Consider the following 26,843-nt stretch of genomic DNA (forward strand, 5'->3'; position numbering starts at 1 on the left):
AACGACGAAAATATGACCAAGCCTCCGTTCGTCCCTAGGAATCGCTCGACATAAAAAAAGATCAAGGGCATAAAATAACGTTAGTAAAGAGTGTGTAGTGCGGCGACTAGCATGATGGGTGAGCCTCTCCCTCTGCGAGTGGGGTACCTCTTTGGCCGACTGGTTATAAGGAGTGGCTCTCCCGTCTCGCTGGTCGCGGGTTCGATCCACGTACGGCGCCGGCAAAACCTTTCCTTGTCTGGATTCATTTCTCGTGTTTTTCGTTACACGCAGAGGTCGTGTTGGAGTGTAGTAAAGAGAAAATTCTGGCATTACGCTGGTGGCAAGGCGGTGCATGGGCATCCTGTGATTCTGTTGTGTCACCCCGAGTGGGTAACAGGTAGAGTGATGGCCTATGCTCTCTGAAGTTCATGAAAAAATGGGAAATCTCAACACACAGAAAGTAATCTACATAGGAATGGGGAGCCGTGTAGTGTGGCGACTAGCCTGTTGTGGGTGTTGTCCCTCCCTACAGCGGTCTATGTGCGAGAGGGGCGAGTCTGAGTAAACAAATGCCGAGGCGAATGAACGCCGTCGCGGCGCGACTTATGTTCGGAGGCGATTTTGACCCTATGTATATTTTTACCTCGGGACGTACCCTACACCATCAGAAGCAGAAAAGCATGGAGATTTAGGATCTGGGCTTATAAAAGTGATGCGACGAAAACAAGCTGAGTACTGAGGAGTTGAAGGGAAATAAGTGCAAAAATATGTGTATTCCCTACTTCATTTAACTCTGATTTTCGTATATGTATTTTTACATTATTGTTACAATTTTATGCTAGTGTGATGCAAAATTTTCTCAGGAAGATGATGGTGGTCTCAGTTTTTCTTAAAAATTAATGTTGGGGTCAGGAAACAGGGTGGGAGTGAGGTGTGTGAAGTTATCGGTTTTGGATGAACTGGGCACACCCACGGCCCCAGGCCGACTTCACTCGGCACAATACAGGGAGACAGGGGACGAGTAGTCTAGTATGCAAGTATGTGGGATCACCACGGAAAGGAAGAAGAAAAAGAAGACTCCAAAACCAGACCAGGACCAAATGTTCTGTAAGTTTTTTTTTATTTTTATTTTATTTTTTAGGTTGTGTGCACAACTCATCAAGTTCAAGCTCGGGGCCGAGTTGGAGGCAAAGCAAACCGCGCCTCTTCTTCTTTTGATCTGCTCCGCGTTGGTGCCGCAAGACAGACTTTCTGCCGAAATGCCATCCACTAGTGCAGTGGTGGGGTGCAGCAATAAAGCGAACAAGTTCCCCGACAAGTCGTTTTACAGACTACCAGCTACCTACAACCAAATAGTAACCCTTCGTGCAAAGGTCTGACCTGGGAGAAATCCCAAGTCATATGTGACATCAAGATCAAGCTTAAGGGCGAGCAAGAGCAAGAGACAGGCGGTCGTGGGATGCTGACGTGAGGGCTCAGCAGAGCCGTATTATCAGGGGACGTGTAAGTATGATAGAGTTTTATGAAATGTTTCTTATTGTTCTTCTCCACAACCATCAAAACTTGGACGGTCACGTAATCTGTACATAGATTTTGGACAATATGTTTGGTGCCAAGCCGCCTCCGTGTGGCAGGGAGATGAGGCTTGACAGTAGTCCGGAAATGGTGTCAGAATAATAAAAGAAGTAAAATCAGAAGGACTTGCAGCCTTATCATCCCTTTACGTAGGTAAGGTTGGTCTCAGTTTAATTGGGTATTTCGGTAAACAGCATCCTCAAGCTATATAATTCTTAGCTGGCTCATAATGTTGATCTTGTTATTCTTTATTCTTTATTGGGTTTACAGGCCCCATTCCACCCAAAGATGCTCTATAAGGTCTCCAGTATTATTCAACAATAAAATACAATCTTGCAAAACAGTAAACAATATAGATTTCTAAAGCACACACACACACACACACACAACACAAGAATATCACAACCCTATCAGAGTAGTAGAGGAATGATAATATTCCCTCACAGCCGATATTACATGAATGCAAAAATATAAATGTGAAGTACAAAGAATATAAATATCTGAGGCTACTTTCATATACAAAATAATATTAGATTATATCCTTTTGACTTAGTACTACACTTAACACACTAAAAATATATATCATTTTGCGTTAATATGTCACTTTACATACTAGAAATGTAAATCCTATTCACTTAATACTACACTAAATATACCTAAATATATAGAATGTATATAAATATCTAATGAGATCATGCGATGAATTTATGGGTCAATCAGAATATCACATTATTTTTTGGAGAAAAAAAATACATAAGAAAATCTATATTAAAATTAATTTTAGCGCTGTACGCCAAACGGAAAAGATCCGAATTTATTAATACTAAATCAGAATGATTGGCATTTCTTCGCCTAGCAATTATATTACAACACACCACAAACAATGAAAACAAAACAAACTAACACACCACAGAAATGCACGTTTATAACATAATACAAAAAACTGGGAAAAAAATCAAATCATAATATCTGTGATACGCATAGTTTCCATATCATAAGCATCAGTAATTAAATAGGTCTTCAGCCTTTTTTTAAATACGACTACATTAACACTATCTTTAACATCTTTTGGCAATTTATTAAATAAGCTAGGTGCACAATTACTAAAAGCTCTAAGCCCAATGTCTGTGTTATAGCGAGGTTCATGCAGCCTATGTTCATCTGACACATGTCTTAAAACCACATTTGTTCCTAATCTGACTGGCTGTAACAACTGTCTGAGGTACTCAGGTTTACCCGTCATGATTGCCTGATACGTTAAGACACATATTTTGAACACAATTCTTTCCCTAATAGGCAACCAGTGCAAACCAATCAGTGAGGGGGTCACTCTATCATAGGGCGACAGCCTTTTTATCAATCTCGCTGACTTGTTCATTATAAGCTGCATTTTTCTTAACTGATAACTAGGTAAATTATAATACAAAGAATTACAGTAATCTAATCTAGTAATGACATAGTTGTGTATAAGCATCCTTAGGGACTTTTCATCTAAATATCTTTTTATAAAAGCTATATTCTGTAAATTAAACCTAGCAAGCCTTACAATCTCATTAATTTGATCATTGAAAGTTAAATGTTTATCTAATAACACCTAATTCCTTTACCTTATTAGCTACATCAATAGTTTTACCATGCACAGTCAAACTCTGAAACCCATTCATTCTTCTTATGATCCCTCTGTTTCCAATAATCATACACTCAGTTTTATCTTCATTTAATTTCAAATGCTTCCCATCCATCCATTTTTTAAGCTCAACCATTACTCTAGTTAGACTATTTTCAGCATCCTCAATATATTAACAGCCAAGTAAAACTGAGTGTCATCAGCAAAAAGATTGAAGGTAACGCCATGCTCACTTAGTAAATATGAAAGCTCAATAGTATAAATACAAAAAAGTATAGGTCCTAAGACACTACCCTGAGGAACACCTCTTCTAAGTGCCCGATGCTCAGATAGTGAGCCACCCACTTGTACACAGTAATTTCTATTTCCCAAATAGCTTTTTAAATACTCAAGTGCCCTATGTGTCACACTAAATGCTTTAAGGTCCTCAAGTAACAATTCATGGACAACCGTATCAAAAGCAGCACTCAATCAAGTAATATTAGTACACCAAACTTTCCCTGATCCAACCACGCAAGAACATCATTTGTTACACTACACAGAGCAGATTCTGTAGAATATAACTTCCTATAGGCAGACTGCTTATCAGGTAAGGCATAGATAGTCAATAAATATCCCAATAATTGATCTAAAATTACATTCTCCACTATCTTAGACAAAAATGAAAGGTTAGAGACAGGTCTATATGAAGAAAGGCTTTGAGGATCAAGTTTACTTTTCAAGGTGGGTCTGACAATTCCCAGCTTTTCACTCTGAGGAAAAACACACTGCTGGATACTTGAATTTATAATGCATAAAATAAATTTTAAGAGCTCATAGAAGCTTCCCTCACTAGCTATATCAGATAGGGGCATCGGATCATTCGCACAGTACGTTACCTTAATAGTTTTCATTAAGTCACGTAACTTCTCAATACTAATATCATGAAAAGATGACAAGCCAACATAGGGGATATCAGGCAAATAATTTTGAAGCCCATAAATGAGGCAGCTTGATAGTAATGAAGTTAGGGGGTTATTTCTGATTATGGCATTTTGTCAGAGGGCCATTGGTCAGGTTAAGATAGGTTAGGTTAGGTTAAGTTTGGTCAGATTAATTGGATCAATTGAAGAATCACCCCCCCAGAGTTCCCAATTGAAGATTCGCCCCACCAACTCTGCTCAACTGAAGAATCGCCCCCCCCAACTAGAAATATCGGAAATTATATATTATATTTGGTTTAGGCCATTTGTTATGCATAATCTTATATTCTATATATCGCATTATTTATAACTAATAGTTTTATTGTTATGTAAATGTATACTAAATGGGTGTGAGAATACACAGCATATGTGGAGCACTATTTTTTGCATTTTTAATAGGGAATTGAGTGGAAAAATGAATACACTGATTTTCAAATGCATTGGTAAAAATCGGTCGCGCCACATAAATTCCTGCAGATTTGAGTGAAGAAAGTCGATGTTGTTTAAGCCAATTGATCACAGACAAAGGATCCTCAGTCAGCAGAGGGAGCACGACAGGCTTGAATGTGTCACGGGCCATGTCGAACAATAGACAGAATACATGAACCCAATGGTGCTAAAACTGATCACAAGTTGTGTCAGGTTAGTCAAAAATGTTAGGGTGAGGTTTTGATCCTCTGATGTCAGGTCTACCGGTGAGGTTTTGGCCGCCCGCTGTAGTCCTGTCATCAACTGAAGAATTGCCCCCCCAACTCTGCCTAACTGAAGAATCGCCCCACCAGAGCGGTCTGGGGGGCAATTGTTCAATTGATCCGATTGATTAATTATAATTGCTTTCGATAAATATGTGTGATGCATTTAATGCTGCGCCATTGTGTTGCTGACACGTGGTTGAGGCAGCGGCGGTGGTAGAGTCCGCTGTTTTCACGTCTTGTAAAAGGTAAAGTTGCGATCAGATGCTATCGCTGCGCATGGCTGCGTTGCTCAACTCCATTCCATTGGCCTGTGACCTGTGGCAGGATGGAACCCATCACCCTGACACAGAGCCAGTGTAACATCTAAGTTATTGCAGTTTACCTTTCCCAGGTGTCCCCAGGTACCCATTTATTGACCATTCCAAAAGGAAGGGTGAACAGTTGGGTGGGCTGCATACTGACTGCCCAGGCCAGGAATCAAACTCAGGCCCACAGATTCATAGTTAAGTGTGCTAACCACTGCAAAGTGGAGCCGTAAGGATATTATTGTACTCTGTACAGAAAAGACTTTTGAAGATCACTGATATTATGTACAATATGAAAGAATCCCTAGAAGTTTTACAGTTTGCAGAGTTGTTTATTATTGTATCGAAAGAGTTTCCTTTCTTTCATCATACACTTTTGTATTTTGTATACCTCTCCTCATTTCTTACACCTGAACATGCCATATGTTATTTACAAGCAATTTGTAAGCAAATTTACCAGAATTATGCATGCAGTTCCTAGCTTACCAAAACCAGTGCAGTAATTATTTTATTCTTCAGCAAAATGGCGGAAGTCAAGAATGCACTAAAAGAGGCCAAAAAGGCCATGAAAGATAATGACTTTGAGGCCGTCAGCAAATACTGTAAGGTGAGTGGCCAGTGAATGTGCATACTGTGATGTTATATGATCATTGTATATGTGACAGGAAATGTTTTCACAATCATTTCAAACTGAAGCTTTATCTTTAATAACATTATGTATTCTAATATAAGTTTTCTATATTTATATATTTTTATTTATTTAGTGTTTTTCTTTCATTCATATATTGATAATCAAGGTAAATTATTAATTAACTAATTTGGTTATATATCTATAGTGATATATTCATATTAATTTATAGTCTATCATTTGTAACAAGGCTGTGTACTTGAGTTGTATGCTGAAATGAAATGTAGTTAAAGCTGAACCCTTTGCATTCTTATCCTTCAGACTTTATATCTGAAAGTAGTTATTTAGAATAAGTTCTACTTAGATAACATTCATAACTTCTTAAATCTACAAAATTTGTTCACAGTTCATTGAAGAAGTATTAAGATATGTTTTCAATGATGAGTTTTCAGTTAAATAAAAGAAGTATTTTTCTGACAGATTGCTTTGAAGCATGATCGTAAAAACTACAATGCCTTGCTGTTCTTTGGCCGTGCATGTCAGGAACTAGGCAAGTTTGAAGACTCCAAGAAGGCTCTTATGGTAATTATGCACCCATGGATTTCCTAACAATGTATCAGAAAATTTAAACATCTTTGAATTCAATCATTTATAATGTTACCATGCAGACCTCTCAGTTTAGAATGTTCACTTATATCAGGGCAAATGTTAATAAGGGAGAGTAGTGGTCTTTGAGATAAAGAGGGTTGAAATTTTTGATTTTGCAACACACTTTAGTATAAATATATTATATATATATATATATATATATATATATATATATATATATATATATATATATATATATATATATATATATATATATATATATATATATATATATATATATATATATATATATATATATGTATGCTGAGTAAAATGAGATTTGAAATAATCTTGGAAGTAATTTAGAGGATTTTTCAGAAGAAATTGAGTAGCTATTATAGCTATTGATACCAAGGTCACTCCACCTTATTTGTGTAGGTGAAAGTTCCACTAAATAAAATTTGAACACTTAAATTTCACTAGCAGAGAGAGATATATATATATATATATATATATATATATATATATATATATATATATATATATATATATATATATATATATATATATATATTAATTGATTAAGTGGTTGATTTTACTTCTGTACTGTTGTTCCTTTCAGATGGCAACCCAAATAGAGCCAGACAGCCCTGTGGCCTGGCAGGGATTGGCTGTGCTCTGTGAGAAGCAGCCAGACCTCTCCACCCTGGATGAGTCCATCATCATCTACACCAGACTGATCAACATTGTGAAGGAGTGAGTGAACTGGGTGACGAGTTAACCTGTCCGCTGTGATTGGTACTGATTTGGCTTTCACTGTTAGCCTGGTAACATATAGTCCCAGGTCTTTCTCTGTGGTGGATAGTGGAGTGTTTCCCATGTGGTATTGGTATGCTGGATATCCCCTCCCAAGGTGCATGACTGTTCATTTTCTTCACTGAATTGTAGCAGGCACTTTTGGTTCCATTCCTGAGGCTTGGTGATGTCTTCTTGTAGGAAATCCGCAGTAAAACGGGTTAACAGAAGACTTTATGTATGAATAATGGTGATGCAAATTACAGAAGACTTTGATGAGGCAGTGAGTGAGTGGTTTGATAAGTTTTTGGAAATCTCGTCGAGTAAGTGAATGAATAGGTTGATAAGTTAATAAGGCTTCAGTGAGTGAATGAACGGTGTTGTGAATTAGTGGTTGCATTGGTGAGTAAATGAATGCATGGTTTGATGAGTTAATTGGTCTTGGTGAGTGAGTGAGTGAGTGAATGGTTAAATAAATCAGTAGAGGTCTTAGTGAGTGAATGAATTTAAGCTTTAGTAAATAAGTAGCTGAATATGTGATAAATTAGTGGAGCCCTTAGTAAAAGGTAGAGCTTATGGAAGATTTCATGTAGATTATTAACATAAAAAGATATCATATAATATATCATATAGATAGCCACTCCATATAGAAAAATGAGGATTCATGGAATGACAATATCAGGTGCAGGCAGGGAATCCCAAAATTTAGGAAAAACAATAGAGATTTAGATTTTTCTTTTACTTACCAATTCCACCACATGACAGTGACGATGAGAAGGTGGACAACACCTTTCGGAAATTGGCCAAGATGCAGTTGGACAAGGATGACCACTTAGCTGCAGCTGCTACCCTCAGGATCCTGGTGGACCGACTCACAGGAGAGAAAAAGATATCAGAGGCTTGGCGAAGTCTTGCACAAACTCTTTCTGCAGTCAGCAACTTGCCTGAGGAATACACTCCCAAGGTAGTGTCTGGCAACCGTGCAAATATTTACCCTCTCAGAAGCTTGCAGTTACATGTGGGAAAGGGGTATTTAAATTTCATTATATTAAAAATTACTATGTCAACAAGGAAATAGAGGAAATGTGTTTTAATGCCAGGTATTTGCACTGTCAGTTACAAGAGGCCTTAGAGCACAACCTGAATGACTCTGTCCTGGGTGATAATGAGACCAACTACCAGAACTACCTGAGGCTCCTCTACCGTACTGGCCAACGCACCAAGCTGGTGACCGCTGCCCAGGACATGGCCAAGATCTTCCCCACCTACTTGCCCCTAGAGTGGATCTGTCGCATGTATGTGGAGTGGATAGCATATCCTAAGGAAGGAGAGGGTAAGAAGCATACTTTTTATGTGTGTGTAGAAAAGTTGTGAAGCAAAGGTATCTTAGCTGAAACAGAATATAGTACAGAGAAGATTATCAAACATCATCATGCTATTGATGGATTTTGGTTAATGATAGTGTTTATTACAAGATGCCTTTCCTTACAAGCCCTATTTTTATGGAGTATTTTAATGTACAGTGTTACTTTATTTTTTTGTGGGGGTTACATTCTTGATGTCTCCGTGAATGGCTAAAACCTATAATGTTCATACCACTTCTACACCTGTCCAACATCACCACTTTTTCCTGTTAAGTCAATACTTTTCTGCTTCTCTTGGACACTTTGCCATCTTTTCTGTTAATATTTGGTTTTGATGTGACTGAACTATGTCCAGAAACCTTGTGGAAAGCACCTGATAAGAACAACGAGAATAGTATCAACACAGATGACCATTTAGAACAATGCATGACTGAGGAGTGAGGTGGTGGCATGGACCCACACATTTTAAATTTCACATTTACATTTTCCTAGAATAAGTTGTGAATAATTAAGGAATTGAGCATCATTAGGGAATAGACTACGGTTTACAATATTTTGATGATTAAGAATAAGAAATAGGCTTGGGCAGGTCATATCATGCTTGGAATTGATAACAGATGGACAACTAAAATAACAGAGAAACTTTCTAATGATTTTTTTACTCTTACCCTAATTGTCTGTGGTCTTCATCCTATCCTCAAAAACCACATCCATGTAACTCTGACTGACTGTTTTTTTAGGTCCCTTGAGTTTGGGGCCCACCCACAGAGTTATATACCTAGAGCGTGTGCTCCTGTGTTGTGGGGTTGGTGGCGGATGAGGCAAGCTAACCTGGCGCGGTAGCCATCTTGGGGAGCCCACTTTCCCTCACTCTGGTTTGGTGGTTTTGATGGTGGTGGTGGTGGTGGTGGTGGTGGTGATGGTGATGGTGGTGGTGGTGGGTGGAGGAGTTGGTCGAGAGAGAGAGAGAGTATAAAACCTGAGTTATGTCATATACTTATGTCATGTCAGTCCGTCTCTCTCTCTCTCTCTCTCTCAACCAACTCCACCCACCACCAGCACCATCACTATAGCACCACCACCACCACCACCACCATCACTATAGCATCACCACCACCACTATAGCACCACCACCACCACCACCTACCACTTACCTCCACTTTGAAGTTGCTGGCTGGAGCACAGAGTTGGCTGGACTGGGCTCCCAAAGATGGCGGCCGAGGTACTTCTGGTTGCCACACCCGAGTGTCTGGCTCGCGCGCTCTAGGTATATAACTCTGTGGGCCTACCCCACCCTTCATTGTGAAGATAGGAAGTGAAGAAGACAAAGGCAGTGACCTCAGTTGTTTTAGTAATTTTGGGTTTTGCATTTTTCATTTTACAAATATCTAATGTTTAATTATTTTTTATCACATGACTCCCAGAGTTTGTGCTAAACCAGGAGGAAACCAATAAGTATATAACAAAGCTCCTGAGCATCAACAACGTTTCTCCCTGGGGCAACCTGGCGCAGGGGATGGTGTATAAACAAGAAGGGAGGCTAGTGGAGGCAAAGGCCCATCTAAGGCTGGGTAAGTGTACTTTATAGTGCCTATCGGTGGGAGGCTGTATAAGTTCCCTGAACAAGGCAGTCATAATTAGCCCTATTGTACATTTTCTTATTATGACTCATTCAAAGGTTAAATTAGTGCAATGAATAGGATTACATATTACCATAGTGATGCTACAATTGAAATGATTATTGACTAGTATCTCATTTCACTCCATTTTTTGTTAAAGGTGCCGACAAAGTAAAAAACAACCTCTTGGGGTGGGAGCTTCTACGCTCCATCCAGGAAGAGAGCAGTGACTGGCCGGGGCTTGAGACATCCTGCAGGAAATCGCTGGCCATCCTGTCCAGTGACAAGAGCTGCACAATACCTGGTGGAGAAAATCCCCAGACTTATGAGACCAAGCTAAAACTGATGCAGGCCCGGGCTCTGGTGTACATGGGCCACAAGAACCACCTCAAGCAGGCCGTGAACATGCTGCAAGAAGTGAGTAGGGTGTGTGAGGAACAGCATGCAGAGGTTGATTTGTCTTCATTGTATGTCAGTGCATTGGGGGCCCATTTCAATGGGTAATCTTTTAGTACTTTTTTTTTCTTCTTCTTTGGGTAATGTTTCTCAGGATTTCATCATAGAAACTAAATGATAATCTCTCCAATAAGATAAATGATTCTGTTTTGCACAACCATGTCAATGGAAGATGTTTTTTATTATAAATGATATTATTATTATTATTATTATTATTATTATTATTATTATTATTATTATTATTATTATTATTATTATTATAATTATTATTTTTATTGTTTTTATTGTTATTGTAGTTCTTATTAACCCTCGCGCGCATGATGACGCATTTCGCGTCATCAAAGGGTAAAAGGTCCTGGCGCACGATGACGCGAAATGCGTCATAAAAGTTTAAAAAATTGATTAAAAATTAAGTTTTCGGTGAAAGTGCAACAAATTTGGGAGCGTCATTTGTTGGGATAAGTTTCTTAATGGTAACATATGGCAACCTTTCTGAGGAGCATTGATGAGGAGCTTTGAGCGATTTTTATTTGTTAGCCTACTCTGACGGGAGAGGAAAAAAATACAATTTTTTCAGTGTAACTCGGTAACTAATAGGCGTATGAGAACTTTGAGGATACCATAAGAATCCTCACTAAATTCCACTTCGAAACGTATATTTGGCTAAAAAAGTTGGCCCACAAAATTTCAAGCTATCGAGTGGGGAAGAGTTGGTACTTAGGATTTATTGTCTACAATACTCTATATGGAGACGAAACAAGTTTGTATTGTTTATATATATATATATATATATATATATATATATATATATATATATATATATATATATATATATATATATATATATATATTTTCCTCTATTTTTATTTGCACATGTTCTAGTACAAGTCTTTATGAAGCCAGTGATACCAAATTTATTGGGGTACGATACATCTGTGTGGGTAAAATACATCCAGGAACGTAGAGTATCGTGGCGGCGAAAAAAGGCCGGTTGGGCCTGATGGTGAGTGGAACAGAAACTTATTGGAAACTTACGGTGCCCGAGAGGGTTAATACTTTTATTACCATGACTATTATGATAATTACAATGATGATGGTGGTGTAAACATATGTAGAATTGATTTCATCTCTTAATTGTATAACAATCCTGCTTTTCTCTTGACAGTATTACAAAACTGATTTGGACTGTGGACTGCTGTTGGTCAGGTCAAAGATAAAGCTTCTTGAGTTTCCCTTGGCTAGTGAATGTCTGAAAGAATTGGAGGACATCTTTGGGCCAAGACACCAACTGAAGTTCCTCTCAGCCTCCTTGTTGCGGGCCCAAGGAGAGAAGCAGCAAGCCAGACAGCTTTTGATGGAGTTAGTCAAGGTTGGTGTTAAATATTCTGTTCTTGTAGCATTGCTTCAGATGTATTAGTTCATTTCAGGATGTGAAGTTCAGCTCCAAGACTTATGCAACTATTAGTTTTATCCATTCAGTTTAATGAGTTTTCTGTAAATTTTTACTACTGAAGCCAGTGTTTCTACTCTGTTTAGGTTTTCAAAAATGGAGTTTTTACTCTGTATTTATTGAAAACTATAAAATCTTAAAAGTCAAATATTGCTTATGTAGAAGGCACAGATGTGAACAGAAATGTGTTGACAATAAACTAACCTTCCACAACCTTTATAGGAAGAGCCAGAGTATGCTGAGGGTCACCTGGAGTTGGGACGAAGTTACTTTGAGGCTGGGGAGATGAAACAAGCTCAGATAAGCTGCATGAGGGCAGGGAAGCTGGACCCTAAACTGGCCCATGCATTTATGTATCTGGGCCACTTCTTCCGACATGAAGACAACATGGAGAAGGCTCTCAAATGCTATGAGAAAGCCTTATCTCTCAGCCCCAGTGACGATGATGTTGGTGCAGCTCTCTCAGACCTGTACAGGGTCTTGGGAAAATATGTATGTTCAGCAGAAAACTTTTTAACATTTTTACATTGAATTTTGGTCACATGAGTAACATTATAGTCCTGAAGATGTTACTGAATACTACATCATTACTTAACATTACCTTCATGATTTTCCCACAGGAGGCAAACATCCAGCTCTTGCACCGTGTGACTAGGGAAGGCGGGCGAGCCTCCTGTGGGTGGGCGTGGCTGAGGCTGGGGCTACACCACCTGGCTTTCCATAACCATGACCCAGCCATTCAGGCCTTCCAGTGTGCCCTCACCATCAATCCAGAGGATGGGTGTGTGTTTTTGTACTTACCTATTTGTAGTCTACCAGGCCCAAGCTAATCTCTAATAGTCCCGTCTCTATATCTACATTTATCCAGCCTTTCCTTCATTTGTTGGACACTGTTTGCCTCCACCACCTCTTCCTGCAAGCTGTTCCATGTTTTAACACTTCTCTGTGGAAAACTATACTTTTTAACCTGAGAACGGCGACAGACCTCAATTGAGGCTTCCCCGAGGAGAGGCGACAAGCCTCAATTGAGCGCGATTTTTTAACACGTACAGAAACCGCGCCAGTAGGTCTAGATGGCTGAAAATTGGACTGGATCATGTAATATATGGCAATACTCAGGACTACCCACTATCCCCACAGCATTCATTTCACCCACCTCAATCGTCTTGCCTCGTCTCGTAGCACATCTTATTTATAAATTATAGATAAACTAAAAAAAAAAAAGATATAGGTGAGGTGTATATTAGTAGTTACAAATATATGTACATGCTACATGTCATTTACGCTCACATCCCTCGTCTTGCCTCGTCGCACGTGGTCCTCCCTTGCATGTCCCAGGGGTTGCCAGCGCTCGGCTTAATCCCATTTATTGACAGCTGCCACAGCCATACAAATAGGTTTAGAACGTTCTGGTTTTCACTGTCCTATGCGCTCCAATATTCCAAAGGCGCTGAGGTACTATTTTTCCAATTCTGAGAGACTCGATTTTTTGGTCAACCAGTCACCTGACAATGGCTCTCTCCAACCCTGGGATCGCTTTTCTCGGGGTAAGTCACTCAAACAGGTTCCTTTATCAAGTTTTATTAAGCATTGTTATTGTCCCCCCTTTCTCATTCCTCCAACATTGTCAGTTTCATTACCTAATCTCCTACAACAACTATGTTAGACTAACTGTCAGTTTAGTTTGAATTTAGTGGGGTATATGTTTATCTGGAAACATGAGGAGTTGATGGACATAGTGATATCACAAATAACAATCTGCCACTCTCCCTGAAGAGAAAGGTGTATAGTCAGCGCATTTTGCTAGTCCTAACATACAGCGCCTTACAAAAGATTTAGAGAAAAGGTTAAGAAGTTCACAGAGAGGAATCAGGAGAAAAATGCTAGTTATAACTTAGAGAGAGAGGAAGTGAGCATCACGGATTAGAGAACAGACAATGGTTAAAAATATTTTAATGATTATTAAGAATTAGAAATAAACTTGGCATTGGCTAGTGAAGGAGATACATTTGAATATTTTTAATCCTACATTGCAGTCCAGGGTACGAGTGCCTTGGAGACACCTACCTGGCCAGGGGAGCCCACACTGCTGCCCTCAAGGTCTTTACTTATGCCTCGCATCTTAATCCTGCTGCACTCTATCCTCGCTATCAGATTGCACACCTCAAACAGGTACCTAGGTGTCTTTTCACATCTTTTTTGTATGCATTAATGTATCTATCAAAAATCTATCATGTTTCATAATTTTTAAACATTTGGATGAATTGTAGGTATTTTTTCATGTTTTCTTGTCCTGTGAAAACAGGTGTTGCAATTGCCCTGTCTTTTTATGAGCAAGCACAACTGCATGTGTTCCTTCATTGATCTTGTCATTTCAATTCAGATACTGGGAGAGAATATGCAGGCAATAGAGGACTTTGAGGCCGTGCTGAAGTGGGAGCCCATGAGACCTGTGAAGGTGATTTCTCTGGTGGGACTGGCAGAGACTCTCCTGTCAAGTGCTAGGAAGCACCAGGAACAGTTCTTCCTGTCAAATGTGAAGGATGCCTGCACCCAAGTCATTACCTGCCTCATAAGGTGATACAGGACTGCTTTCTAATTTTAGATATATAAATTACCAATGCACATACTTTATTTTTCTGTATCATCATGTATTTATAATTAAAATAATGAATCACTTCATAATTATTTCCATATTTAGAATTATTTATAATGATATACTTGTATTCCCTTTGTTATTTTCTAAATGTTATTTTGATAACAGGGCTGCCAGCATGAAGCCAGAGTTTTCCTGCATCTGGAAGCTCATGGGAGATGCATGCATGATGCTGTACCCCTTGCCACCTTCCCTTGCCCCCTTCAGCCTGCCAGGCAAGCTGGTTCATAGGGAAGTAGAGGACCTTGAAGAGGTTGTGGAGGTGACCAAGTTGCAAGCCCTTCAGATTGGGACCAGGTATGTCGTCCTCTTTGATTCAAATCGGAGGACAGATTTCTTGATTATCAATTGGTTTGTAGAGATCTCAGAGGTGTAACTTGAGTTGATAGCATCCATTATGGGCTGAGGTTGACCAGCAGGCCCCTTCAAGAAAATGTACTGGTATTATACACCAAACTCCCCCCCTTCCCCCCCCCCCCACACACACACAAAAAAAAAATGGAGTATAATTTTTCTACCCATTTTCATATTTATGAAAAATAGTCAAAGTTTGAGATTACTGCACGTCGCCGCTGCACCCCTACTTTGACGTCAAACACCAGTTCAGGGCCACAGCTGACCACCACTAGCAGTTATGTCTTGGATCATATTTTCAGTACAGACAAGATTTTTGTGATATTTAGCTGTGATTACCATGCTAGGTATGCAAGATTTTGTAATGGCAAAGCTGTGAATAACAGGGGTAAAGTTGGGGGCATACACTTTAGCTGCACATGGCTGCATGGCTCCCATTACCCCAGGACACATGGCTAGTGTGACATCCCATTGTGACATAATATCAACACTAACTTACTGATTGTATTATCTCACAGTAGAGAGTCACAGAACTTCTAAATGAGTAATGTGCTTTAGAAGACAGATCTTTTGTTGTTATGGAGAAGGATGTTAGTACTATGTCCATAGTATAATAAAGGGGTTAATACGCTGGGCAAATTTTCCGTGGATCTTCAGTCAAACCACGATTTCCACTGGCGTGGTTTTCATATTTCCGTGGTTTTCTGACGTGTCCACGATCTTCCAAAGCTACGCTAGATTTCACAGGACGACAGTATTACTCACCATCATCAGCAGCAGCAAATGAAAACAAATGAAAACCACGCCAGCGGAAATCGTGGTTTGACTGAAGATCCACGGAAAATTTGCCTAGTGTAATAGCCCCTTAATAACTCTACTTATTGATAAATCTGTTGAATAGCTTTCTTGATTAATTAAAACTGTTGCACTGGATTGTCTTCCTCTCTCAGGTGCTACGGTCTAGCTCTGCAAACGAGTCCAGAGGATCCAATGCTGTGGCATGACCTGGGTCTGAGCACATATTTGCAGGCGAAAGTCCAGGAAAAAAACAATGAAGAAGCTGTGGCAAGGGACCTGCTGATTCGTTCTGTCCAAGCCATTAAGAAGGGCCTTACCCTGGACCCCTCCAGTGCCCAAATGTGGACCTCTCTTGGCATTGTGGCCTCGCACAAATGTAAGACAATGGTCACCATATTTTGCTATTGCCTGGGCATAGCTTTTTTATTTTTATTTCCAACATCATTCCATTCAAGCTTTAACTACTTTTTTCATAAGCCTTTTGTGCTGTTAATTTCATAACAATTGTTATCCCAGTCACATATTTTTTTATTTTTTTATTTACATCTAACCTGCTCAACCTTATAGCACATTATATATATCTCCACCTAACAAACTTGTATCACTCTTTACAGTCTGAAACATTAAAAAAAGTAATTACTTAGAGTTCCTGTTTTTTCTGCAGGGGTTGGCAACAATGCACTGGCTCAGCACTCCCTCATTAAGGCATGCATGTGCCAGCCATCTACTGTTTCCTGGACCAACCTTGGAGCCTTCTACTTGAAACATGGCAAGACTCAGCTGGCTCATGAGGCCTTCTCTCAGGCACAGTCCTTGGACCCCTCGTATGTCACTTGCTGGGTCGGCCAGGTAAGCTTGCACACCACATGGGTTCTTACTGAATGCACATAGTAAAATAAAAAAAAACGTTAATACTAACCACGATGTTTGGATGCAAAATCTGTTCACCTATTGGTATATAGGGACAACTGTTTTTGAGGGAATGTCACATTAAAACTTAATGTAGTTGTACTTTTGATTCAGATGTGTAATTCTCAAGCTGTATGCTTTTGTCAGGTTGAAAGAATAGCTTTCTTTACTCAGGCACTGGTGGCTGAAAGTATTGGTCATTCTGAAATGTTTGACTTGTTCCGTCACACCACTCTACTGGGGATCCAACTGGAAAGCTGCATAGGATACGCTCACCATGTGACCGACTTAGCCTGTGACCGTGTAAAGCAAGACCAGCGGAGGGTTCAGGATACCCTGAAGCAGGCATTACCCACAGCCACAGACTGCACCGTATTCTACACCCGGTGAGACAGTAATTCATGTTACAGCCTCATTATTGTTTAAAAGTAATTGAATATTGATAGCTTTATATGTATAACTTATGAATAACTATGTAAATGCTTTAGGGCAGTGGAAGAGGATGCTGTTGGCCTCAACATGACAGGCCTGACTTTGGAGATGATGGGACTTTACCAATCAGCAACCCAAGCTTATGAAATGGCAATCAGTATTTTGAAGCAAGGCCAGGTAATGATCCTAAAAATTGTGCAATTGATCCATAAACTCAGGGCTTCATATATTAATGTAGGTTATTGCATGTGAAGTACCTTCACAACATTTTGAGAACAAGTGTCAGGTAGAGAAAATGTTCTCAGAATAATTTACATTTTTCTGTTAGGATGAATCTGAGAACTTGCTGGATGGTGTTCTTGCCAATCTTGGCCGCGCCCTCACCGCTCAGGGGCGTGCTGAGGAGGCCATGGTGCACTTCTCAGCAATCAAACAACCAGACTACTTCACCCAGTGTGGTTTAGCTCTGGCCAGTTTAAAAGGTTTGTAGTTATTCATCATTCCATGTTAGCTTGATTTCAATTGCTGTTGTACTGTTTTTCACTTTTGACAGACTTGCACCTGTTTGTGGTTGGTTACGTCTTTTCCCTGGTGTCCTGCCAATATGCCTCCTTTATTTCAGCTGGAAAGTTTGAGGAAGCCTACAACGGGTACACAGCTGCCCTCCACTGGCTGGCTCCTGATGACTCCCAGAAATCTCACATTCTTGTTGCTTTGGCATCACTACAGTATAAATTCCAGAACTCTGAGGAAGCCAAGAAACTACTTTTCCAAGGGTAATTTAACGATGGGTGTAAACTTAATAAATATGCTTTTGTAGCAAGGTATATGCATTAATCGATGATAACACTTATAGCTGGTGTTATAATGTTGGGTTAAATATTGGAAAGTCTCCAAAAAAAGTGCTTGATGTGTGTACCATTTCAATATGACTAATACATTGGTAGGTGTTTAAGTGCTGTCATAGTGATTTTTTATTGGTAAATTTGATTGGGAATTATAATATGCTTTGAGTCTTGTACTTTTTCCAAAATATGTAATCATAATTTGAGCGTTCGACAACTCAGTCTCCCCTCATTGATTTAGTACAGTTTGAGCTAACAAAAAGATTTGACCTGGACTCTTTTTTTTGTTAGCATATTTTATATTTATTCCCAGTGTTTCACTCATCATAACATAATAGCTATTAATGAAAATTTCTATGGTTTTACAGCAGTTAATGGTTCTATTATATTATAAAAATAAGGCATAAAAAGGATTCACAGACATTGTATGCAAGAATATGGAAATAATAAGTACTTGATAGCAACTGTAGGATGCATTGTTAGTCTGAAACAAGTCAATAAAGTATTTAGAATAGACAAATTGACAAGACTTTACTGCATTGAGGCAAATTTCAATGCATAGCTCCAAGACTGTACCACAAGGAGAGAGTTGTCGAATGCTTTAATCCTTATACAGGCATCCCTCTCTATATAATTGGGTTGAGCTCCTCAAAAGTTCATAATGATCAGTTATATAGCTACAAATAGCATTATAACTAGTTTAATGGGGAAGCATTCCTAGCCAGCCAATAATAATGAAAAAGACCCAACAAACTCCAATGTTTCTTTGCAGTAATCATTTAAACAACAAAAAGTTTGAGACTATAGGCGATGGTTAGGCAGTGATAAGGTGGCATGCAATTTGTATGTATGTGTGTATCTATATTTACCTAAATGTAGCAGAAAGGATTTGAGTTTGTTATGTATTGTCATCGAACTTAGTCGTGTGTGTGTGTGTGTGTGTGTAAAGACCCCTGTGCAGTATGGTGATCATATGTCTACACCACATATCACACATTCAAATAACTGATCCTAGAGAATCGTATATTGAATTTTGGTGGGGGAAGTTCAAGATTGGTTAAGTGATCAATTGAATAGTGATGGTTGCCTGTATCTTAAATATTTAATTCTTCATTGCTTCAAGCTATTTACATAGGTGTTCAAAGCTGTGGTAATACCAATAATCTGATGTAAATTCTTTCAGGTCTCAGTTGCAGGGGGCATCACTGCGTGGCCTGTTGGTGCTGGCTGCTTTAGGCCTGGTGCTGGGCGATGCGGTGTTGACCAATGCTGCGTTGGCTGAGCTCATCCCACATCAGCACCACAAGGACCACCTTCATCACATAGCATTCCTCAGAGCTGCTGAGGCCACAGCCAAAGTACTGTTCCAAAATTTTGGGTGACTTTTTCATGCTGTCAGTTGAATAAGCTATTATTTTTCTCACCTATGATATGACATTTGTTTTATATATATATATATATATATATATATATATATATATATATATATATATATATATATATATATATATATATATATATATATATATATATATATATATATATATATATATATATATATATATATATATATATATATATATATATATATATAAGAGCACAGATCATTTGTTAGTTTTATTTCAATTATTTGGCTTTAATTTGTCATTTTCTCTCAGGGCAACATAAAAGAGGCTCGGTGTATCTTGAGCAGAACCATTCACCAGCACCCGTCCAGCGCCCCTCTGTGGCGGGCACTGGCCCAGCACCTCCTCACACACCTGCCCAGCTCCAGAGAGGCTCAGGGTGTCAACATCTTTGCTACCACCACTGCTGCTTCTGCTTGTGCCTCAGCTGCTGCTAAGCTTACTCAGGCATCTGGGCTGCACAAAACCATTGCTCAGGTATTTTGGGCTCAGGGATTATTTTTTTCCTGGTGACTATTGGAATATAAACTTGAGTTATTTTAATGTGTGTGACAACTAAACATAACATAACAACAGGATACAGTAACAAGCGTGCTGGCCACCATTGAGTTAGAGAGGGCAAAGAAGAGCAAGAGTAAGGTTGGTCTACGGCAGGCCCAGCGTGCTATCCTCATGTGCCCGGGTTCCCCAGAGGCATGGGCCATGTTTCTTGCTGCCCAAGTTGCATCAGGACAGGCACAGGTAAGAATGTAGTGAGATCTATGTGGAATAATTTGCTCTTGCAAGTTGAACATAAACAAATTTTATTTTAACAAATGATTAATGGCATCTGTTTCTCAATATTAATTTTTTTTTCTGCTTCCTATCAGAGCCAGAAGATTTGTCAGGTAGCTCATATCTGGTCCCAGAAGGCATCTCCAGGTGTGTCTTCTTGGCTCAAGACTTTAGCAACAAATATGGAAAAGGTTGCATAAATGGCTGTGATATTGTTTTATAAGTGTAGCATTGCTCTAACTGTACTTGAGCTCTTTTTCTACATATATTAACATGTTATTGTGGATCTAGGACAATATTAAATAATGTATTAACCCCTTCTTTACCAAGCACCGCCGCGTGTGTAAACATTGCGTTACCCCGACATACCGACCTGACAGCTATACTTCCCGCAGTGTGGGGGGTTGTGTATATTTTATGGTAGCGACCAAACTGTTCGCTCCTTGCAGTCTTTTTATATACTGTGGGTTTCTCTCTAAAAAAACATGCTGCACGAGTGTTTGTCCACGCACACAGCGAGTTCACTACATCCTCTGTAATAAACAACTGAAAACAGTCAAGTGCAGTCATTGGATGTGATTCATGATGTGCAACAATACCTGGATGCACATCAACAAAATCCTCTTCCACACTAGGCAGAACGCTAGGGCGAGCATCAGCAAATGGATCTGACAGCAGCTCGAAACATGTGGAAACCTGTGATGGAGATGGCAAGTGAGAACCACTTGCTGAAAGCATGGCTTTACTATCCACCCCCTCTGCCTCTCCATCATCACTCATATCAGCGCTGTCAATGTCACTATCTTTCCCTGGGTCGTAATCAGTGTCACTGTCGTTCACTGATATATCAGACAATGTCTCGTCATCGTCTGACATTTCTAAATCAGCGTCATGAGGAATGAAATAGTCCGCATGGTAAGACTGCAGGCGATGCCATGATGGAAAGTAAAATATCCTGGGCACTTCCTCTCATAGACAGCCAAAGGCAACTGCCGTGTAATTATTGCCTTATGTCATCGGAGATTGTCATGCTATATATTTGAAATAATAATAAAGAATAATGATTGGTGTACAAGAGGTTACATCATAGATAGGGAGCAAGCCATTTGCGGTAGTGTTATGATGTATTACGACGTCACACATCATTCACTGTTTTGTTGGCAAAACACGAGAGGAGTTGCCATCACGAAAACCACAGAAACAGAGTTACCAGCCTCCCCTGAGGCCCAGATTCTGCCATTCGTTACATGGTGTATGAGCGTACATCACCAGCAGTTCCGGTGTGGCATGGCTGTTTTCGTGTGATGCACACTTGTACATCAAAACACATATTCAGTAAAGAAGGGGTTAATAGATTCATACTACATCTTAAATTACAAAAGTTTGAGGCTGGTGACTTTCCAGAACACTAGTCAGAATTGTCTTATTTGAGGCCTTTTTGATACCCTGCTTAGCCACAGCAGATTACAGGGTTAAGATCAGGATGATGCAAGCTGTATTGAAAGCTCAAAAGTAAAGCCTTCTTATACTTGGCTATTTCTGATGTAGTTTGCTCATTACCATAAAACAAGCATCCTTTTATGCATCAGGAGCTAACTTCTAGAAGACAAATAACTGCAAAATGTTACTGTAGATACCCAACTTGCCAGGTAACATTCCTCTGCCTGTGTCTCACATCAATGTATCTATTTTATCAAGGGTAAGCCTTGAGGTTCCAATAGAATCTGCTGGAATCTTTCTTACTATAAAGAATTGAATGAAAAAAATATGCTTGGCTATTTGGAAAACAAGAGTAATAATAATAATGTTACTTTTCTCCAAAGAGCCAGTTCTGAAGAATTTATTAGCATTTGGAAAAGAAAATTCAAGTACTACAGTACTACTGTGTATTAAACATTAATGAAGACAATAAGACCGACATTAGCAAAACTCTGTGATTATCCATCACAGCACCCTTCTCAAAATTGTAGTTTCTCAAAAAGAAAAGTTTTTAAATTGCCTTTTGAAACCTTAAATAGAATTTAACTGTTAATTGACAGTGATTGTGTTACACAGCCTTGGAGCCATACAAGAAATGAACTTTTCAAAAAAGATGATTGATGGAATGTTCCTGGCCCATTAAGATGCAGAGGATTCCTAGAATTGTGGAAGATGCTTCACAATATACACTTCCCTATCTTATCCTTATGGTCCACTGATTCACTGACCAATGCCTCTTATCTTCTAGACCCTTACCATGAAAATTATCCATTAATCATCCCCACCCCAGCATTGAGTTAATAAAAAGGTTTTGTTTACATAAAGCCTTTCTGTTATTCAGTTGAGGAATATCTGACTTTCCAGAGGGTGTTTCTGCGACTACATACTATTACGACAATTCTTTTAGTGATTAAGTTTTGTGGAAGGGGAAGACAAGATCTGTTTAGTGAAAGAAGACTGGTGAGAGGTGAGACTTGCACGGTGTGTTGTGCAAAATCAAAATGTATTATTTTATGTACACTTTTTGACATCAAATGAAAATTAAACTTTTATTTACACAGCTAGTTTTATTTGTTATCCTAATCAATGAAAAAAAATGTAGTAAATTGTTTATTTGGTGACATTTTTGAAACCTAGAACATTAGAGAAATACTTGTTGCCATTTGCATTGTTGCTATTCTCAGCCGCCTGAGGGTTGACAATCTCCAGGCCCTGAAGTGGGGTGAAGGCCACGCTGGAGGCCGTACCCGCTACCTGCCGCCGCACGGTGGTTTGCCCGCCAAGTGATGTCTGTCTCTGAACCTCTTTCTGAAGTGTTTTGGACAGGCGCACCCTCGTTTTCTCATCAACAGTAATCTTGCGGATGCGGCCAGCACCACCCTTTCCTAGATTGCCCCTTGTGTACCCCAGGTCATCTTGATAGGCATCTTCCTCAATTTCACCAAAGTTCATCCTGAAAAGATAAATGAAATCAGGTGATTAAATTACATTAAAGGAATTTCTTTTTACATCTGAAGGTAGGAGGACAAGGAATTCTTACGTATTATTCTCAGCAATATTTACCACAACAGCATTTGAAGAACATCACATCAGTTTAATTTTATAAGAAATTTTATGTGTGTGTTCACTGCAATGCAGTAATGTGATTAAAAATTATACGCCTACCTGTTTTGTGCTTTGCGGAGATCTGTAACAGCCATGCGTTCCTTCATCTTGAGGACTCTACGACCGCCTCGTTTCTTTCCAGGAGCATCAATGGGCTGAGGGAGAGGTTTAATGGCCTTCACAGGGGGTGGTTCCTGAAGCTTGTCCAATTTTTTCTCCACTTCCTCTCTGAAGCGCAGCCCCTGGGTACCATTGGGACTCCCATGCATGCTGTCCACTCTGGCCGCCAGAGTGGCTTTGCAGGCCACTATGCGCGCAGCCTTGGCACGCAGGTCAGGGGGAGCCTCTTGCACAATCTCACAATTGTATATGTAGCCAGTGTGAGGCAGCATAGATGTCTGAGCCATTCCAATCATTGTCTTCTTTTGTTTGCCAATTAGTAAAACATTACTTGCTGGCATTTTAGAAAGATTAGTAAGGCCTCCAGCAACACCCATCAGTTTAGCAGCAGTTGATGCTCCCACTATGCAAGAGAGATTGGGTGCAATGAAGCTCATTCTACTCTCCACATATTCAAGAATCCTTATCTTGGTAGCATTGAGGTCCTGAGCCATTTTACACGCCTCCTCAATGGCATCAAGCTCTTCCTCAGTCAGCAGTGTCCCTTGAGTGGTGGATGCTGTCACACTCACCACCATGATTGTTGCCTGTGTCAGGATCATTGCCAGAGCCTCACTGTTCTTCACCTTGTCCACATCATTCCCTAGTTCACGGACTGCATTCAGGTACTCTAGTGAGTTAACGACCAGGGACTCCAACTCGGGGAACCTTTTGGCGTACTTTTCTTTGACAAATTTGTGTATGGTGCCAATTTCATCTTCAATGTCTACATTAATATTGTTTGCTTCAACAATAAGTTTATACTCAGGGTCTCCTTCAACAGGTCCCTGAAGTTCCTCTGCCTTTCTTAACTTGGAGGCATACTTGTCTATGAGGTCCTTGATGTCCCTCAGCTTCTGAGAGTCCCATAGCTTGGCCACCTGACGCACGGAACGCAGTGCCGGTTTGGCCAGGGGCATCTTGAAGTCATCGTTGAATGCATCTTTGGTGCCTTGAAAAAGAAAGAGAAAAAATCTAATGAGAATATATATATATATATATATATATATATATATATATATATATATATATATATATATATATATATATATATATATTTGGAGGCCAATATTTCAGTCAATTTGCCTTCTCACCCCCAAAACCCATATTCCCCATAGGCTCTCAATATAACGCTCTCTAGGCTATTGAGTGTTAAGTGTGGGACTGACAAGACAGACAGATAAGAGATGCCGGTTAAGATTCGTTTTAGGTCCGTGCCAGTATCTCATTACCTACCTTATGAAACATCAGTATCTCTTCATATATCTTTTCTACAAACCTTCAACAGTCATGGAAACGCTTTGAAAATCGAATTCAAGGACTTATTTTTTACTCTTGAAAATAGGGGATAATGTTTACGAGAGCGCGTCGCCTCCTCTGCTGGCCGCGGCAAGGCTGCAGCGGGTGTTGCGAGAAATACCTCCTCGGTGAAATAAGTCACATATACATGAGGGGGGGTCCAGGGGGGCGCACCCCCCCCCATTAGTAGGTCATAAAGTTCGGTTGGAGTAGTTTAAATATGCTCCCCGACCCTAAGCCCTCTGCGAGCTATTTTGCGGCTGCGGCAGCTGCAGCGTCGCCGCGGCCAGCAGAGGAGGCGACACGCTTTCGTAAACATTATCCCATATTTTCAAGAGTAAAAAATAAGTCCTTGAATTCGATTTTCAAAGCATTTCCATGACTGTTGAAGGTTTGTAGAAAAGATATTTGAAGAGATAGTGATGTTTCATAAAGTAGATTATGAGATACTGGCACGGACCTAATACGAATCTTTACCGAGATGCCCTCCTCACCACAGGGGGGTGAAGCCCCCACGTTAGCAGTTAGGTTATAAAGTTCGGTTGGAGTAGTTTAAATATATCTGACATGCGGTGTGGGCTGTCAAATATTATGCAACGCAGGATGGAGTGGGGCAGCGGCTGTGGTACCTTCTAGGTTATGTTGGAATAGATTACAAGTGAGCGTTAGGGACTTTCCCTACTTTCGAGACTAGGGAATTTTCCCTATTTTAGGGATTTTTTTAAGGGAAATTTTGGAAGCCCATTTTTCAGTGATTTTGCCTTACCCCCCAAAACCCCAGTTCCCCACAGGTCCCCAGGCTTGTTTTCGGGGGGCTGGAGTGGTGGAGGGGGTGGAGTGATAATTCTTAAGATTTACCGACAGCCCCAACAATAAGAAATTAGGCTGCTTAACCTCACACTTATAAACGAATTACACCTCACCATTCTCCCTGGCCTGCAGCTCCGTCGCGAGGAGCTCCTCTTCCTCTCCATCCTCGAAGTCATTGAGGAGCTCGTCGGCTAATGACATGGCTGGGTAGGGGGAAGGACAGCTTCTTCAATGCTTTTGGGGCTGATTACGTCATGGAAGCACGTCCTCTCAAACCCCAAGGTGCCGAGGTGCTGACTGCTGAGGAGGAGTGAAGCGATGAACGTTTTCAGCACCAACAACAACAATGCTAGAATGGGTACAGGATCACCCCCTTCTTCTTCTTCTTTTGACCTGTATTGTTTCTTATATAGGTCCTCCTCCTCTCGGTCCTCTCATCTGTTTATTCACACACTTTGCTTTTCAATAGTACTGTATAACTTAACTTTCCTCACTGCAATACACTATACTTCTACTTTTTTTTCTTTTGAGTTGTTCTGCTTTTTATCGCTTCTCAGGTCCTACTTGTATACTTATATACTTCACTAAGCACTCTTATTACTTCCCTGTTTACACACACTGAGTTCTATCTGACTACACTGCACTTTGCTTCCACAGACTTTGCTTTTCAATTTTCCTTTGTTTTCTTCACTCTAGCCTACTCGATCCCGGACTTTTATCTTTGCATTTCTCTTTTCTGCCCCTTTGTCTGCTTCCACTATTGCACTTTTCTTTTTAATTCTCTTTTATCAGTAATTTACTTTAAGGACTAGTATTTACTCTATCTCTGTATTCATTCACATCTAGTGCTTGGGCAATGTTCTCCGTCCCCACATTTTATTGTCTTATTGTCCAGGGGGAGGTACCGCCCCCTCTCTTGTTGTGCTTTCCTTCCTACCACTGTATCTTTTTAGTTTCATGGTGCTACCTACACATGTATTAATAGTTGTATAATCACACTCTGTCCTGCCTGGGGGTTGGGATGGCATGTTCCTCCCTTCTCCCTTGTTGTTTACCTGCAACAATAAACTATCAATCAATCAATCACTCTTGCTTTTGCATTTGCTGTACAGATGACCCGTTGGAGAGTCAGGCCTTATTAATATCGGCACAACCTGTAAAAAGAAAAAAAAGACAAGCAGTATCCATCAACATCTTCTTATTCGTTATTTCTCGCACACCACATCTTTCCCAGAAAACTCTTTAAGGCTCTCATTTCCTTCACCATTCAG

General features: G+C 39.9%; 2 protein-coding genes across 3 annotated transcripts; one reads left to right on the forward strand and one right to left on the reverse strand.

Moving 5' to 3' along the window:
• The first annotated feature begins 1,336 nt into the window (after positions 1–1,336).
• LOC127007655 (tetratricopeptide repeat protein 37-like) lies at positions 1,337–22,757 on the forward strand. Of its 2 annotated transcripts, none has more exons than XM_050878859.1 (24): positions 1,337–1,478; positions 5,665–5,753; positions 6,255–6,356; positions 6,985–7,118; positions 7,923–8,121; positions 8,274–8,490; positions 9,946–10,092; positions 10,301–10,557; positions 11,762–11,965; positions 12,269–12,538; positions 12,667–12,827; positions 14,083–14,218; positions 14,430–14,623; positions 14,811–14,999; positions 16,007–16,230; positions 16,519–16,703; positions 16,938–17,149; positions 17,252–17,372; positions 17,524–17,677; positions 17,818–17,971; positions 19,224–19,398; positions 19,699–19,923; positions 20,023–20,187; positions 20,316–22,757. In XM_050878859.1, exons 2-24 carry the CDS (start codon positions 5,670–5,672, stop codon positions 20,418–20,420), a joined length of 4,014 nt encoding a protein of 1,337 aa, XP_050734816.1. In that variant the 5' UTR covers positions 1,337–1,478; positions 5,665–5,669; the 3' UTR covers positions 20,421–22,757. The 2 variants fall into 2 exon arrangements, with proteins under 2 accessions (XP_050734816.1, XP_050734815.1); XM_050878858.1 differs by having other exon boundaries at positions 1,338–1,485; positions 5,666–5,753.
• A 41-nt stretch (positions 22,758–22,798) lies between these two features.
• Positions 22,799–25,926, reverse strand: LOC127007656 (U4/U6 small nuclear ribonucleoprotein Prp31-like). Its single transcript, XM_050878860.1, has 3 exons — positions 25,686–25,926; positions 23,365–24,415; positions 22,799–23,152 (listed from the first exon to the last, which is right to left on the reverse strand). Exons 1-3 carry the CDS (start codon positions 25,771–25,773, stop codon positions 22,810–22,812), a joined length of 1,482 nt encoding a protein of 493 aa, XP_050734817.1. The 5' UTR covers positions 25,774–25,926; the 3' UTR covers positions 22,799–22,809.
• Between the last annotated feature and the right edge of the window lie 917 nt (positions 25,927–26,843).

The sequence above is a fragment of the Eriocheir sinensis genome, chromosome 36 (genome assembly GCF_024679095.1).
Source record: "Eriocheir sinensis breed Jianghai 21 chromosome 36, ASM2467909v1, whole genome shotgun sequence".
In the NCBI taxonomy this organism is placed as follows: Eukaryota; Metazoa; Arthropoda; class Malacostraca; order Decapoda; family Varunidae; genus Eriocheir; species Eriocheir sinensis.